We start from the raw sequence: 14,142 nt of genomic DNA on the forward strand, positions 1-14,142 counted from the left end.
ATTGCGTAACTCTCCCACGATGAGTATGGAAAAATCTGGATTCTTGAGCGAGATCTGCTATCTCGTTCGCATTCTTTAGTTAATAGGTGCAATTTTAGTGTATGAGACGAAAACATTTGGAATAAAATCAGACTTTTCATGGACTTTTTTCCGAGGCGGTCACTATGACCGTGGCTGGCCGTGTCGATATCTTCTTGACGATCCGAAACGACGCCACATACGCGTCGAGACTCTGCGCGGAAACGTAACGACGCGATTAGCCATTTTGTGGTTTTTTTTAAATGTGTAGTTTAACTTTTTTATGGTAGAGCATAAAGAATACTACAGGTACCGTTGTTTTCTGTCCTTGCAATCATGATGATCTCCATTTTCATGAAAGAACAGCGAAAACTTAGTTGCGGAACTGCTTATTTTTGCAAATTTTTATATGGGTTCTATAGCTTAAACATAACAAATCAAATAAAAAACCACTATCATGTACTAAAAATAACAAACCAATAAGAAAGATCCAAAAAAATTCGAACTCTGATTTATAGGATTGCTTGAAAATACACTTAACATTGATTATTTGCCATTTTACTGCGCCACAGATTGAGTCATCACCATCCGCAATGCACCGGTTTATTTCTTCACTAGTTTATTATACCTTCAATGCTGCCTGAATGTCAGACGTTTGGAAAACAAACGTTCAGTATTTACTGTTTGTAGAACCGTAGTCTAATCAATAGGGCACGTTGCATGTCTAGGATTGAGGCTGGTTCGTCTCACTGCATTAGTATACAAAACGTCCCAGAAGGCAGTCGTCTTTGAGATCGCTGTGCTAAAAACTTGTTTTCAGAGTGCACCGTAGGCAAGTGAAGTGACGGCAAAAATGGGCAAATTCTTGATGTTGGCAGCGCTGGGCGTGCTGGCGCTTTTCGCAGGTAATTGCGTCGAAGTTGAAAGGCGTTTGATCAAGAAAAAGTCTCTTATTTACGCACTATTTGGCTCGTTTTCCTACATGAAGTGGCGCGTGCGATGCCACAATCTGGTTCCGACTCGTCTTCGGGGGATTCAGTTGATACCCGTGAAATTAAGCATGAGTCGCCCGAGGCCTCTGGATTAATGGACGATATCCGTGTGACGAGCCGAAACAGCAGTGAATCAGATGAAGGAAACAATGACCAGACAGAGGCGATAAAAGAGGCGAACATGTGCGCGAAGACTACGGTCGACTTGGAAAAATTCATGTCGGACATCGATACGCTATCCAACGAGACTCGTACGGCATTCTTCTCTCAGTAGGTCAAACGGTGTACAGTGGAGTAGCAATTCGCAACCAGAGTCCAAATTCGGGTGAAATCGTTAAACCGTAAAAGTGCATGGTTACGAAGTGCTACCGAGGTTCTATGGAGAGTGTGTAAATAGTGATTCACTCACTCATTAGGTACTGTCCACAGCTGGAAAGAACTGCTTTATGCATGATCGATCTGGTGAAGGCCAACAAACCTTTGTTGGAAGAAAACGTTTTCATCACCGTCAAGATAGAGACGGACAACTACCTGGATGCGGTTGATCTGATTTGCAAAAATAATGGCGAAATAATCTTCAGTAAGTTGTTTGCAAGTCACTGGCATTAAATGCTGTTTCATTCATCCTAATGCCATGAGATTTTCTGCGTTCTTAATGGCTTCCACTTCACAGAGCTGGTCGATCCAACATCTACGAAATGTGTCAAAAAACTATGGGGCGACGTGATGCAGCGCATGACTATGTTCGCTTTTGAGCTTGAGCGCTGGGAGATTTCACCCCTGATTGAAATTCTATGCAGGTAGGTGGAACGATCGTAGATCGATGTTTATATAGGTTCGTTGCAAAGTTATACTCCCATTGTTTTCCTCACTAGAACCTTCACCGAACTGAGAGATTTCTTCGAGGCTGCGTATAACGTTTGCCAGGCCCCGGACCTAATGAGCGTGTACGATCTGCTTTACGATATCCTGCTCAGCGTCACTACGTGCCGCAATGTGAGTACAACGTCAAAAAGATTCGGTTCCTTATTAGGATGAATCATGACGTACCTTTTTTTCTTTCGTACAGTACAGTTTCGTGGACATGTTCACTGTGACGGAGGTCGGTCGTATGACAGGTAATTACGGCGAGATAGAAATGGGTTTGATCAAGAAAGTACCTCTTATTTACACACAATTTGCTTCGTTTTTCTACATGAAGCTGCGGATGCGACGCCACAATCTGGTTCCGACTCGTCTTCGGAGGAGTCGGTCGAGGCCCGTGAAAGTATGGAGGAGTTGCCCGAAACCCGTAAATTTATGGACGATATCCATGAGACAAGCCGAAACAGCAGTGAACCAGATGAGGCCCATGATGACCAGACAGAGGCGATAAAAGAGGCGAACATGTGCGCGAAGACTGCGGTCAACTGGGACCGTTTCTTGTCGGACATCGATACGCTATCCAACGAGACTCGTACCGCATTCTTCTCTCAGTAGGTCAAACGGTGTTACAGTGGGGTAGCAATTCGCAAACAGAGTCCGGATGGAAAGTGTGTAAGTGCTGATTCCCTTATTCAATAGGTACTGTCTACAGCTGGAAAGAACTGCTTTATGTATGATTTATGATATGAAGGCCGCCAGACCCAACTTCGAGGAAGACGTTTTCATCATACTTAAGGCAATGGTGGACAACTACCCGGATGCGGTTGATCTAGCTTGCAAAAATAATGGCGAAATAATCTTCCGTAAGTTGTTCGCACTTTACTTGCGTTGCATGTTGTTTCATGCATCCCAATGCAACATGATTTTCTGCGCTTTTAATGGCTTCCGTTTCACAGAGCTAGCCAATCCAACAACCAAGAAATGTGTAGGAAAACTGTGGGACGACGTGGTGGAGCGTATGGAACGGTGGAGTACGGAAAGTGAGCCCTGGGATATTTTACACCTGACGCAAATTCAATGCGAGTAGGTCGAACGATGGAAGATCGATGTTTACATAGGTTTCTATCAAAAGTTTGACTCCCATTATTTTTCTCACCAGAACCTCTTCCGAACTAAGACAGTACATCGAGAGAGAGCTGAACGTTTGCAAAGCTCCGGACCTAATAAGCGTGTACGATCTGTTTTACAACACTCTGTTCAGCGTCACTACGTGCCGCAATGTAAGTGCAACGACCGAGGAGATTCCTTTCATCATCATCAATCCTGAAGTACTTTTTTTCTATTCTACGTGTAGTATGTGCCAACAGTGACGGAGTACGAAAACCACTCAAACAACAATAATTAATGCCGGTCTGCAACGTTTCGGTTGCTGAAAATATCAAGTCCAGAAAGTGTTTGACATTTGAATATTTTTTTACATAGAATAAGTAGTGTTTTAAAAGCATCATCACTGAATACGTTCTCATAATTAAAACATGCAAGATTGGCCTAAGATTGCAATAAGTGTAACATCCCGAAGAAACAGAAATATAAACAATTGTGGTAGTACTACGTTTCAGAACCAGTCATCACGACCCCTCCGCATGTCTAATTTCAATGATGTGAAAATATCAGACAGCGAGAAATCAACGCGTTGTTGAGCTGAATTCAACTATGTAGTATCATAGGTTGTAATCGTCTTCAGACCAAATTTTGGTTGGTTGCCGAACGGTGCTATTGTTAACTTTAATTGAGTATTGACTGCTGAGGAAGCTGCGCGCAATGCCTAGATTGTATGATTTGATATGGTAGTGTACGACCTCTACTGCACCAATGGAAGAGGCGTGGGCTGATCTTCGCACTGGCACTGGAAAGCTTTAATTCCAGCAGGTTGCGGGGCTAATGTTGGTTTCCTACAGAAAGCAGGTTGTTGGTAGAAAAATGGTCCCAAACCCCCTCGGTGCAACTAGAATTCTTCTAGAGCTTGTAATGCACATTTACATGGCATAACATCGAGCCGTTTCTGGACGGAAATACTGTTTTCATTATCAGTTTTGTTTTTTATTCTATTGAAAATAACTCAACTACCTTATCCAAAACTTTAACAATGAAAACTTAAAATATTTTGATATTACAATGTTTTTGAAAGATCCATCATGACTTCAAATGATCCACTGGAATGTTTTCTATATATTGGACGATCGGAAGCCAAGTTGACTATTTACGTATGTGTGCACAATTTGCATCTATGAAACCCACAACAAACCGGCCTCCAGTGTGACAATCTGATAATAAAGTTTAAGGATGATTCATGATTCGATAACGGAGTTGACAAAGGTAGTCAACACGTTTATTAGTAGTCAAATTATGTTTTTTTAAATTTGCAAGCCACTTGTCGGAACATAAAAAAGATCCCCGGGTCACCTCAGCCCGATCAGCTCATAAGGAGGAATGACCGCGATCGGTTGGCGATCGTCGGTCGGGCGCGTGAGAATTGGAGGAGAAAGAACATAAATAAGAGCCAAGAGGGAAGAGGGCTTCACTCTTGCCTCAGAACGGATCAATAAAGCGAAAGTTTGTTTTAACCGCCCGCATTTCTGCGAGTTAGAAGAAATCGCTGACTTATTGAAGCTTTGAATCCGATATCCGACCAAGAGGTTGCAAGAGTTGCAACACTCTCCATTGAAAAAAGCTGTATACTATCTGAAAAATGACGAATTACGTGCCGAAATAGCACTATTTGGGGAAAGTGCTGCTAGAAAGTAAACTTAAAATTCTTCAATTCGAAGAAAATAGCTGGAGCGGCGATTCACAAGCAGCTTCATCAAGTTCATGGAGACGAAGATCCTAGTAAAATTATGTGACGTGATTGATTTTGGTGTAAAAAAACGTGGATGGACCATGAACGCTGCAAAGGGTTTGGTCTGCATTTGGTGGGATCAGTTAGGTGATATTTAATACGAACTCCTACAACCCAACGAAACCAATACTGGAGAATGAGAGAAAAGAACAATAGAAAGAAAAACGATCTCCATACGCGGAGAGGCACGACAAGGCCATTATCCTGCACAACAACGCTCGACATCACTGTTACGGACGGACGATAAGTCTCGTTCCAGATAGAAAATAGCTTTATTTCAAGCACTTTGCAACAAACCAACAAAGAGCAACAACGAGCAAAAAAGGTTGGTCATAAAAAGCTAGAGATATACTAGAAATTCTAACGGAGAACCATCACGAAAAAGGTTTAGGACGAACGCAAGAAGTAAAGAAACGGCGATTACCGGTATGCTCAATTTGTATGTAGATTATGGTGAAAGAAACGACCGTTTCTTTCGGTACCAACTGCAATCATAGACCGAAATACACTTTACTTCCCGGATGCATCGGGAACGAGATGTATAGGCATGCGTGCAGTGACAGCGTTAAACGCATGATGCAAGATACATTAGTAATTAAATCGAAAACGGGATTGACCAGAGCAAGGAAAACTTGGGAAAATGCTACATTGAAACGAATCGTAGCGAGTAACCGAGACGACATCCAGATGCCTACGTAAGCGAGACGATATCCCGATGCCCACATGAAGCGACATGGTTAGAATTCCAGTGCGATCGCTAGAATAAACGAACGGAGGCTCAAATGGACCATTTTTTAAATAAGTAGTATAACTTTTCTATGGTAGAGCATAGAGAAACCTTCAGGTACCGTTGTTTTCTGTCCTTGCAATCATGATAATCTCCATTTTCATGAAAAAACAGCGAAAACTTAGTTGCAGAACTGCTTATTTTTGCAAATTTTTATATGGGTTCTATAGCTTAAACATAACAAATCAAATAAAAAAACACTATCATGTACTAAAAATAACAAACCAATAAGAAAGATCCAAAAAATTTCGTACTCTGATTCATGGGATTGCTTGAAAATACACCTAACATTGATTATTTGCCATTTTACTGCGCCATAGATTGAGTCATCACCATCCGCAATGCACCGGTTTATTTCTTCACTAGTTTATTATACCTTCAATGCTGCCTGAATGTCAGACGTTTGGAAAACAAACGTTCAGTATTTACTGTTTGTAGAACCGTAGTCTAATCAGTAGGGCACGTTGCATGTCTAGGATTGAGGCTGCATTGTCTCATTCGTATATCAAACGTCCCGGAAGGCAGTCGTCTTTGAGGTCGCTGTGCTAAAAACTTGTTTTCAGAGTGCACCGTAGACAAGTGAAGTGACGGCAAAAATGGTCAAATTCTCGATGTTGGCAGCGCTGGGCGTGCTGGCGCTTTTCACAGGTAATTGCGTCGAGGTTGAAAGGGGTTTGGATAAAGAAAGTGTACCTTATTTACGCGCTATTTGGTTCGTTTTCCTACGTGAAGTGGCGCGTGCGATGCCACAACCTGGCTCCGACTCGTCTTCGGAGATGCCGATCGAGGCGCATGAATTGATGGACGAGATGACCTGGAACCCTAAGGCTATGGAGGAGTCGCCCGAAAACAATGAAATTTGGGAGGATGACCATGTGATGAGCCCATACAAATACTCAGATGTGGTCCACGATGACGAAGCAGAGTCGATTAAAGCGGCGAAGATGTGCGCCGATACTGTGGTCGAATTGAAAATCTTAATGTCGTTCATCGAAACGCTATCCTACGAGATTCGTTATCAATTCTTCCCTCTGTAGGTCAAACGGTGTACAGTGGTGAAGCAATTCGCAAACAGAGTCCAATTTCGGGTGAAATCGTTAAACCGTCAAATTGAATGGCTGCGAAGTGCTACCGAGGTTCTATGGAAAGTGTGTAAATGCTGATTCTCTTACTCATTAGGTACTGCTCACGGCTGGAAAAAATTACTTCGTGTATGGACGATGTGCTCAAGGCCGCCAGATTCGACTTCGAGAAAGACGTTTTCATCATCGTCAAGGCACTGGCGGACAAGTATCCGGATTTGGTTGATCTGATTTGCCAAAATCATGGCGAAATGATCTTCAGTAAGTTGCTCGTACTTCACTTCCATGGCATGTCCTATTTCATTCATCCTAATACCCCGTGATTTTCTGCGCTCTCAATTCGTTTCATAGAGCTGGCCGATCCAACAACCAAGAAATGTGTGGAAAAATTATGGGGCGACGTGATGGAGCATATGGTACCGTTTGTTTCTGAGCCCAAGTTGATTTCACACCTGACGCAAACTCAATGCGAGTAGGTCGAACGATCGAAGATCGATGTTTATATAGGTTTCTATCCTAAGTTATACTCCCATTTTTTCCTCCCCAGAACCTTCTCCCAACTGAGACAGTACATCGAGGCTAAGCTGAACGTTTGCAAGGCCCCGGACCTAGTGAGCGTGTACGATCTGTTCCATAACACGCTGTTTAGCGTCACTACGTGCCGCAATGTGAGTACAACGTCAAAAAGATTTGTTTCATCATGATTAATCCTGACGTACTTTTATTTCTTTCTTACAGTACGTGTTGACAGTGTCGGAGACTGACCTTTTGGCAGGTAATTATGGCGAGATTGATGGGAGTTTGATCAAGATAATGCCTCTTATTTGCGCATTTGGCTCGTTTCTCTACATGCAGTGGCGCATGCAATGCCACAATCTGGTTCCGACTCGTCTTCGGAGGATTCGGTTGATTCCCGTGAAATTAAGCAGGAGTCGCCCGAGACCTCTGGATTTATGGACGATATCCATGTGACGAGCCGAAACAGCAGTGACTCAAATGAGGCCCACGATGGCCAGACAGAGGAGCTTAAAGCGGAGAATATGTGCGCGAAGACTACGGTCAAGTTGGAAAACTTAATGTTGGACATCGATACGCTATCCAACGAGACTCGTACGGCATTCTTCTCTCAGTAGGTCAAACAGTGTACAGTGGGGTAGCAATTCGCAAACAGAGTCCAATTTCGGGTGAAATTGTTAAACCTTAAAATTGAATGGTTACGAAGTGCTACCGAAGTTCTATGGAAAGTGTGTAAATGTTGATTCACTTACTCATTAGGTACTGCCCAAGGCTGGAAAGAACTGCTTTATGTATGATCGAGGATCTGAAGGCCAAAAGACCCAACTTCGAGGAAGACGTTTTCATCATCTTCAAGGCACTGAGGGACAACTACCTGGATGCGGTTGATATGGTTTGCAAAAACGATGGAGAAATAATCTTTAGTAAGTTGTTCGCGCTCTACTCGCACTACATGTCCTGTTTCCTTCATCTATTCATGGCCCGTGATTTTCTGCGCTTTTAATGGCTTCCGTTTCACAGAGCTGGCCGATAAGACAACCAAGAAATGTGTAAAAAAACTATGGGACGGCGTGATGGAGCGTGAGGAACGTTTAAAGAGTAAGAATGAACATTGGGACATATCAAACCTGACGAAAGCTCAATGCGAGTAAGTCGAACGATCGAAGATCGATGTTTATATAGGTATCTATCCGAAAATATTTACTCCCATTATTTTCCTCACCAGACGCTTTTCCGAAATGAGGAACTACATCGAAGATAATCTGATCGTTTGCAAGATACCGGACCTAGTGAGCGTGTACGATCTGTTTTACAACACGCTGTTAAGCGTCACTACGTGCCGCAATGTAAGTGCAACGAGCGAAGAGCTTCGGTTGATCATGCCCAACCGTAACGTACCTTTATTTCTTTCTTACAGTTACTCGTTTCTCTACATGAAGTGACACATGCGATGCCACAACCTGGCTCCGACTTGTCTTCGGAGAACTCGGCCGAGACCCCTGAAAGTATAGAGGAGTCGCCCGAGACCTCTGGATTTATGGACGATATCCGTGTGACGAGTCGAAACAGCAGTGACTCAGATGAGGCCCACGCTGACCAGACAGAGGATATTAAAGCGGAGAATACGTGCGCGACGACTAAAATCGACTTGGACCGTTTCCTGGCGGACATCGATACGCTATCTAACGAGACTCGTACCGCATTCTTCTCTCAGTAGGTCAAACGGTACACAGAGGGTGTAGCAATTCGAAAACAGAGTCCAATTTCGGGTGAAATTGTTAAACCCTAAAAGTGCATGGCTACGAAGTGCTACCGAAGTTCTATGGAAAGTGTATAAATGCTGATTCATTTACTCATTAGGTACTGTCCAAGGCTGGAAAGAACTGCTTTATGTATGATCGATGATCTGAAGGCCAAAAGACCCTACTTCGAGGAAGGCGTTTTCATCATCGTCAGGGCACTGAGGGACAACTTCCTGGATGCGGTTGATCTGATATGCAAAAACGATGGAGAAATAATCTTCAGTAAGTTGTTTGCGCTCCACTTGCACTACACGTCCTATTTCCTTCATCTATTCATGACCCGTGATTTTCTGCGCTCTTAATGGCGTCTGTTTAACAGAGCTGGCCGATCCGACAACCAAGAAATGTGTGGAAAAACTATGGGACGGCGTGATGGAGCGTGAGGAACGGTTGAAAATTGAGAATGAGCATTGGGACATATCAAACCTGACGAAAGCTCAATGCGAGTAAGTCGAACGATCGAAGATCGATGTTTATATAGGTTTCTATCCGAAACTATTTACTCCCATTATTTTCCTCACCAGAGCCTATTTCGAAATGAGGAACTACATCGAAGATAAGCTGAACGTTTGCAAGATCCCGGACCTAGTGAGCGTGAACGATCTGTTTTACAACACGCTGTTCAGCGTCACTACGTGCCGCAATGTAAGTGCAACGACCGAAGAACTTGGTTTCATCATGATTAATCCTGACGTATTTATTTCTTTCTTATAGTACGTGTTGACAGTGTCAGAGGCCGACCTTTTGGCAGGTAATTATGGTGAGATTGAAAGGCGATCAATGCCTCTTATTTAGATAATGCCTCTTATTTACGCACTTTTTGGCTCGTTTTTCTACATGCAGTGGCGCATGCGATGCCACAATCTGGTTACGACTCGTCTTCGGGGGATTTGGTTGATACCCGTGAAATTAAGCATGAGTCGCCCGAGACCTCTGGATTTATGGACGATATCCATGTGACGAGCCGAAACAGCAGTGAATCAGATGAGGCCCAAGATGACCAGATAGAGGCGATGCTAGAGGCGAAGATGTGCGTGAAGACTGCGTTCAACAACCGTTTCTTGTCGGACATCGATACGCTATCCAACAAGACTCGTACGGCATTCTTCTCTCAGTAGGTCAAACGGTGTACAATGTTGTAGCAATTCGCAAACAAGTCCAATTTCGGGAGATATCGTATAAACCGTAAAATTGCATGGTTACTAAGTGCTCGCGAAGTTCTATGGAAAGTGTGTAAATACTGATTCCCTTGTTCATCAGGTACTGCCCTCGGCTGCATAGAACTGTTTTGTGTATGATGGACCTGGTGAAGGCCGTCAGATCCGACTTTAAGGAAGACTATTACATGATCGTCAAGGCTTCGGACCACTATCTGGACGCGGTTGATCTGATTTGCGAGAATAATGGCGAAGCGGTGTTCAGTAAGTTTTGCGCACTTCACTTGCATCGCATGTCGTGTTTCATTCATCCTAATGCCCTTCATGGCTTCCGTTTCACAGAGCTGGCCGATCCAACAACCAAGAAATGTTTCGAACAACTGTGGGACGACGTGATGGAGCATATGGAAATGTTTGCTGATGAGGTCAAGCACTGGGACATTTCACAGCTGACGCATACTCAATGCGAGTAGGTCGAACAATCGTAGATCGGAGTTTATATGGTTTCGTTCCGCAGTTATACTCTCATTTTTTCCTCACCAGAACCTTATCCGGACTGAGGCAGTACGTCGAGGGTAAGCTGAACGTTTGCCAGGCCGCGGACCTAATGACCGTGTACGATCTATTTTACAACACGTTGTTCAGCCACACTACGTGTGGCAATGTAAGTGCAACGACCGAAGAGATTCGTTTCATCATCATCAATCCTGAAGTACCTTTTTTTTTCTTCTTGTAGTACGTGCTAACAGTGACGGATTTTTAAAACCACACCACATCAACGAAAATTAATACCAGTGTGTTACGTTTCGGTTGCTGATCATATCAAGTTCAGAAATTGTTTGACATTTGAATCAACTTTTACATAGAATAGGTCGTGTGTTTTTACTTTGTAAAAATATCGAGTTTAGACCGGTCGGTTGAGCAGTTGACATAAACTTAGCACCAACCACTAGGCACATATTTCGTCCTAGAAATGTATAAATAAGAGCGCAATAAATCAACTCTCTCTTGATCCTCGCACTTCGTTGTCACCGTAACTATTTGTCGCGTCCGAAAAAACGATCCGAAATTTCATCGTGTTTTAATAACATCATCACTCAATACAATACGTTTTCATAATTTAAGCATGCGTGATCGCCCTACGATTGCCAGGAGTGTAATTTCCCGAAGAAAGAAAAATATAAACAATTGTGGTAGTACTGCGTTTCAGAACCAGTCATGTTTCATTTCAATGATGTGCGAATATCAGACAGGGAGAAAACAAGCGCCCACATAGGTCGGTTTGTTTTGGTTACCTGATATATTATTTGCATCTATAAGATCGCGTCCACACGGCATAGTAGCGTAGCGATTTTGACACTCCGTCGCAGTGTACATGCTGGTGGAGAGGCCTTAGCCACGGCCATAAAAAATAGTTGACACTACTACGGAGTGTCAAGTGCATCCAATATTGTTAAGCAAACATGAGAAACGAGTTTGACAAATTTACTGCAAAAATTCGTCACGTAAACTCTATAGTTTGAAATAAATAACAAACTGATAGCAAAGTGACAAATATTTCCAAACTATGATTTACGGCATTGGTGGAAGAGCAACCACACCTTGACTATTTGCAGTGGGATTTTACTGCGCCATAGAACTAGTCATCACAATCTGCAATGCGCCGGCTTACTTCAAATTTTCTTTTTTCAAATCTTCAATGTTGTTTGAATGTCAGACGTTCGGAAAACAAGCACTCGGCATTGACACACTGAGCCATACTGAAATATTATCGCTTGGTTGTTCGTGGAACCGTAGTTTAATCAGCGGAGCAGGTTGCATGTATAGGATTGAGACTGTTTTGTCTCATTTGTATATATAACGTCCCAGCAGGCAGTCGTCTTTGGGAGCGCTGTACTAGAAAATTGTTCTCAGAGTGTACCGTAGGCAAGTGAAGTGATAGCAAAAATGGGCAAATTCTTGATGTTGGCTGCGCTAGGCGTCCTGGCGCTTTTCGCAGGTAATTGCGTCGAGGTTGAATGGCGTTTGATCAAGAAACTGCCTCTTATTTACTCAATATTTGGTTCATTTTCCTACGTGAAGTGACGAGTGCGATGCCACAACCTGGCTCCGACTCGTCTTCGGAGGAGTCAGCCGAGACTCGTGAATTTATGGAGGAGATCCGTACGATGTGCCGTAACAACAGTGGGTCAGATGAGGCCTACGTTGCCCTGATGGAGGCGTTTCAGTCGGCGATGATGTGCGCGATGACTTCGATCGACTTGGATAGCTTCATGTCGGACGCCTATACGCTATCTAACGAGACTCGCAGCACATTCTTCCCAAAGTAGGTCAAACGGTGTACAGTGGTGTAGCAATGCTGAGTTCCATTTGTGGTGAAATCTTTAAACCACAAAATTGTATAGCTATGAATTGCTCCCATTGTTGTCTCATTGGTATTTTGCGAGGTTCTATGGAAAGTGTGTAAATGTTAGATCACTTGCTCGTTAGGTATTGTCCACAGCTGAAGAGAGCTGGTACGTGTCTAGACGATCTGCTGAAGGCTGCCAGACCCTGCTTGGAGGAAGATGATTTCACCATCGTCAAGGCGCTAACGGGCATCTTCCCAGATGCGGTTGATCTGATTTGCAAAAATGATGGCGAAATAATTTTCAGTAAGTTGATCGCATTCGCTTGCATTGCATGTCCTGTTCCCTACATCTCAATGCCACGTGCTTCTGATTCATAGAGCTGGATGAGCCAAAATACCAAGAATGTGTCGATAAACTGAGTGACAACGTGATGGAGTGTGTGGTACCGTTTGCTGCCGAAAGTGAGGACTGGGACATTTCACACCTGACGCAAACTCAATGCGGGTAGGTCGAACGATCGAAGATCGTAGTTGTTTAGGTTTCGTTCGGAAGTTATTGTCACATTATTTTCCCCTCCAGAACCTTATCCGGACTGAGACAGTGCATCGAGGGTAAGCTGAACGTTTGCAAGGCCCCGGACCTAATCAGCGTGTACGATCTGTTCCACAACATGCTGTTCCGCATGACTCCGTGCCGTAATGTAAGTACACTCCTCGAAAAAGATTCGTTTCGCCATGATTGATCTTCCTGCTCTTTTCTTTCGTTCCTACAGTATGTAACCGGTGTGGAGAAGACGAAAGTGACGGAGATTGATAACAATGCAATCAACGAAGTTTAATAGTAGACCGTTGAAGTTCAAATGGTTATCATTTAACCTTGAGCGTTTTCTTTCCACTGTTTGGTCCATTGAAATGGAATAAAGCGGTTCTTATGTTATTTTCTTTGTTTTGTTTTCTTTTTCGAATAAAACAGTGATAGAAGACTCAACAGAGAATGTTGAGTATGATTATTCCTCGGTTTGCTGGTGGTTAGATGTCCAAAAGGGTCTCAAAACGTCTTATTATTATGCTGATATTTAAACATAGATTGCTGTTGTTATTTGCAGCTGTGGGATTTGCTTACCGAAAGAAATAATAATTCAGTGTTCTTTTTCGGTTCAGAATTTTTCTGTTTGATTTCATCCCAATAAAGCACTTTAACGGTTGTACATTTAAGGCTTGGTTCATTGTTTCGTTCCATTGCATTATTTGAAAATGCGAGCTGCTCAATTTTACTGAAATGTTACTGCGTTTCCTGTGGGCCATTGAAAACTTTTCACCTCAATTGTACATTCCTCGTGTTGATGGGTGTCAGACAGCGAAACAAAAGAAAGCATTCCGATGGCAAAAGTTTCCTGCACTTTCCCGCTGCGATAATGCAATCGGCTCGGCACAACGCACGGCGCCAGGGTTTGGACATTTCCTCCAGTTGGCATGAATTTGGATGATGTTCCATCAAGCTCTTCGTTGCTCCTATTAGACAAACGTTTTGCGTCAAACTTTTGTGCGAGTGAGGAAGATTGGACTGTTTCGGTTTTTGTGCCGTTTCTTTTTCTCCTCAGCTAATGGCTGTCTTATTTGAATGATTTTCTTCTCTCTACGGAATCGGAAGCATTCCGTAACGCCGTGAGGAGAG

General features: G+C 43.2%; 3 protein-coding genes across 4 annotated transcripts; all 3 read left to right on the top strand.

Moving 5' to 3' along the window:
• The first annotated feature begins 6,156 nt into the window (after positions 1 to 6,156).
• LOC131265094 (uncharacterized) lies at positions 6,157 to 10,078 on the top strand. Its single transcript, XM_058267355.1, has 12 exons — positions 6,157 to 6,208; positions 6,293 to 6,593; positions 6,740 to 6,903; positions 6,994 to 7,114; positions 7,190 to 7,310; positions 7,381 to 7,417; positions 7,498 to 7,771; positions 7,918 to 8,081; positions 9,280 to 9,406; positions 9,485 to 9,605; positions 9,675 to 9,711; positions 9,804 to 10,078. Exons 1-12 carry the CDS (start codon positions 6,157 to 6,159, stop codon positions 10,076 to 10,078), a joined length of 1,794 nt encoding a protein of 597 aa, XP_058123338.1.
• LOC131267133 (uncharacterized) lies at positions 8,802 to 11,130 on the top strand. The gene is made up of 5 exons (XM_058269910.1): positions 8,802 to 8,894; positions 10,221 to 10,381; positions 10,460 to 10,586; positions 10,661 to 10,781; positions 10,854 to 11,130. The coding sequence occupies exons 2-5, from the start codon at positions 10,255 to 10,257 to the stop codon at positions 10,878 to 10,880; spliced, it is 402 nt and encodes a 133-aa protein (XP_058125893.1). The 5' UTR covers positions 8,802 to 8,894; positions 10,221 to 10,254; the 3' UTR covers positions 10,881 to 11,130.
• Positions 11,131 to 12,007: 877 nt separating this feature from the next.
• Positions 12,008 to 13,404, top strand: LOC131267129 (27 kDa hemolymph protein-like). Of its 2 annotated transcripts, XM_058269907.1 has the most exons (6): positions 12,008 to 12,116; positions 12,200 to 12,443; positions 12,608 to 12,771; positions 12,846 to 12,972; positions 13,048 to 13,168; positions 13,241 to 13,404. In XM_058269907.1, exons 1-6 carry the CDS (start codon positions 12,065 to 12,067, stop codon positions 13,304 to 13,306), a joined length of 774 nt encoding a protein of 257 aa, XP_058125890.1. In that variant the 5' UTR covers positions 12,008 to 12,064; the 3' UTR covers positions 13,307 to 13,404. The 2 variants fall into 2 exon arrangements, with proteins under 2 accessions (XP_058125890.1, XP_058125889.1); XM_058269906.1 differs by having other exon boundaries at positions 12,114 to 12,443.
• The last annotated feature ends 738 nt before the right edge of the window (positions 13,405 to 14,142 follow it).

Source organism: Anopheles coustani, chromosome 2, assembly GCF_943734705.1.
Source record: "Anopheles coustani chromosome 2, idAnoCousDA_361_x.2, whole genome shotgun sequence".
Classification (NCBI taxonomy): domain Eukaryota; kingdom Metazoa; phylum Arthropoda; class Insecta; order Diptera; family Culicidae; genus Anopheles; species Anopheles coustani.

What these genes read in the sequence shown, in the direction of transcription:
- LOC131265094 (XM_058267355.1), top strand. Translation starts at nt 6,157, where the DNA reads ATGGTCAAATTCTCGATGTTGGCAGCGCTGGGCGTGCTGGCGCTTTTC. An exon ending in TCATGGCGAAATGATCTTCA is followed by an intron (nt 6,904 to 6,993) that starts GTAAGTTGCTCG and finishes TTCGTTTCATAG; the next exon opens with AGCTGGCCGATCCAACAACC. An exon ending in GCGTCACTACGTGCCGCAAT is followed by an intron (nt 9,606 to 9,674) that starts GTAAGTGCAACG and finishes TCTTTCTTATAG; the next exon opens with TACGTGTTGACAGTGTCAGA.
- LOC131267133 (XM_058269910.1), top strand. Translation starts at nt 10,255, where the DNA reads ATGATGGACCTGGTGAAGGCCGTCAGATCCGACTTTAAGGAAGACTAT. An exon ending in TAATGGCGAAGCGGTGTTCA is followed by an intron (nt 10,382 to 10,459) that starts GTAAGTTTTGCG and finishes TCCGTTTCACAG; the next exon opens with AGCTGGCCGATCCAACAACC. An exon ending in CTGACGCATACTCAATGCGA is followed by an intron (nt 10,587 to 10,660) that starts GTAGGTCGAACA and finishes TTTCCTCACCAG; the next exon opens with AACCTTATCCGGACTGAGGC.
- LOC131267129 (XM_058269906.1), top strand. Translation starts at nt 12,136, where the DNA reads ATGGCGTTTGATCAAGAAACTGCCTCTTATTTACTCAATATTTGGTTC. An exon ending in TGATGGCGAAATAATTTTCA is followed by an intron (nt 12,772 to 12,845) that starts GTAAGTTGATCG and finishes TCTGATTCATAG; the next exon opens with AGCTGGATGAGCCAAAATAC. An exon ending in CTGACGCAAACTCAATGCGG is followed by an intron (nt 12,973 to 13,047) that starts GTAGGTCGAACG and finishes TTTCCCCTCCAG; the next exon opens with AACCTTATCCGGACTGAGAC.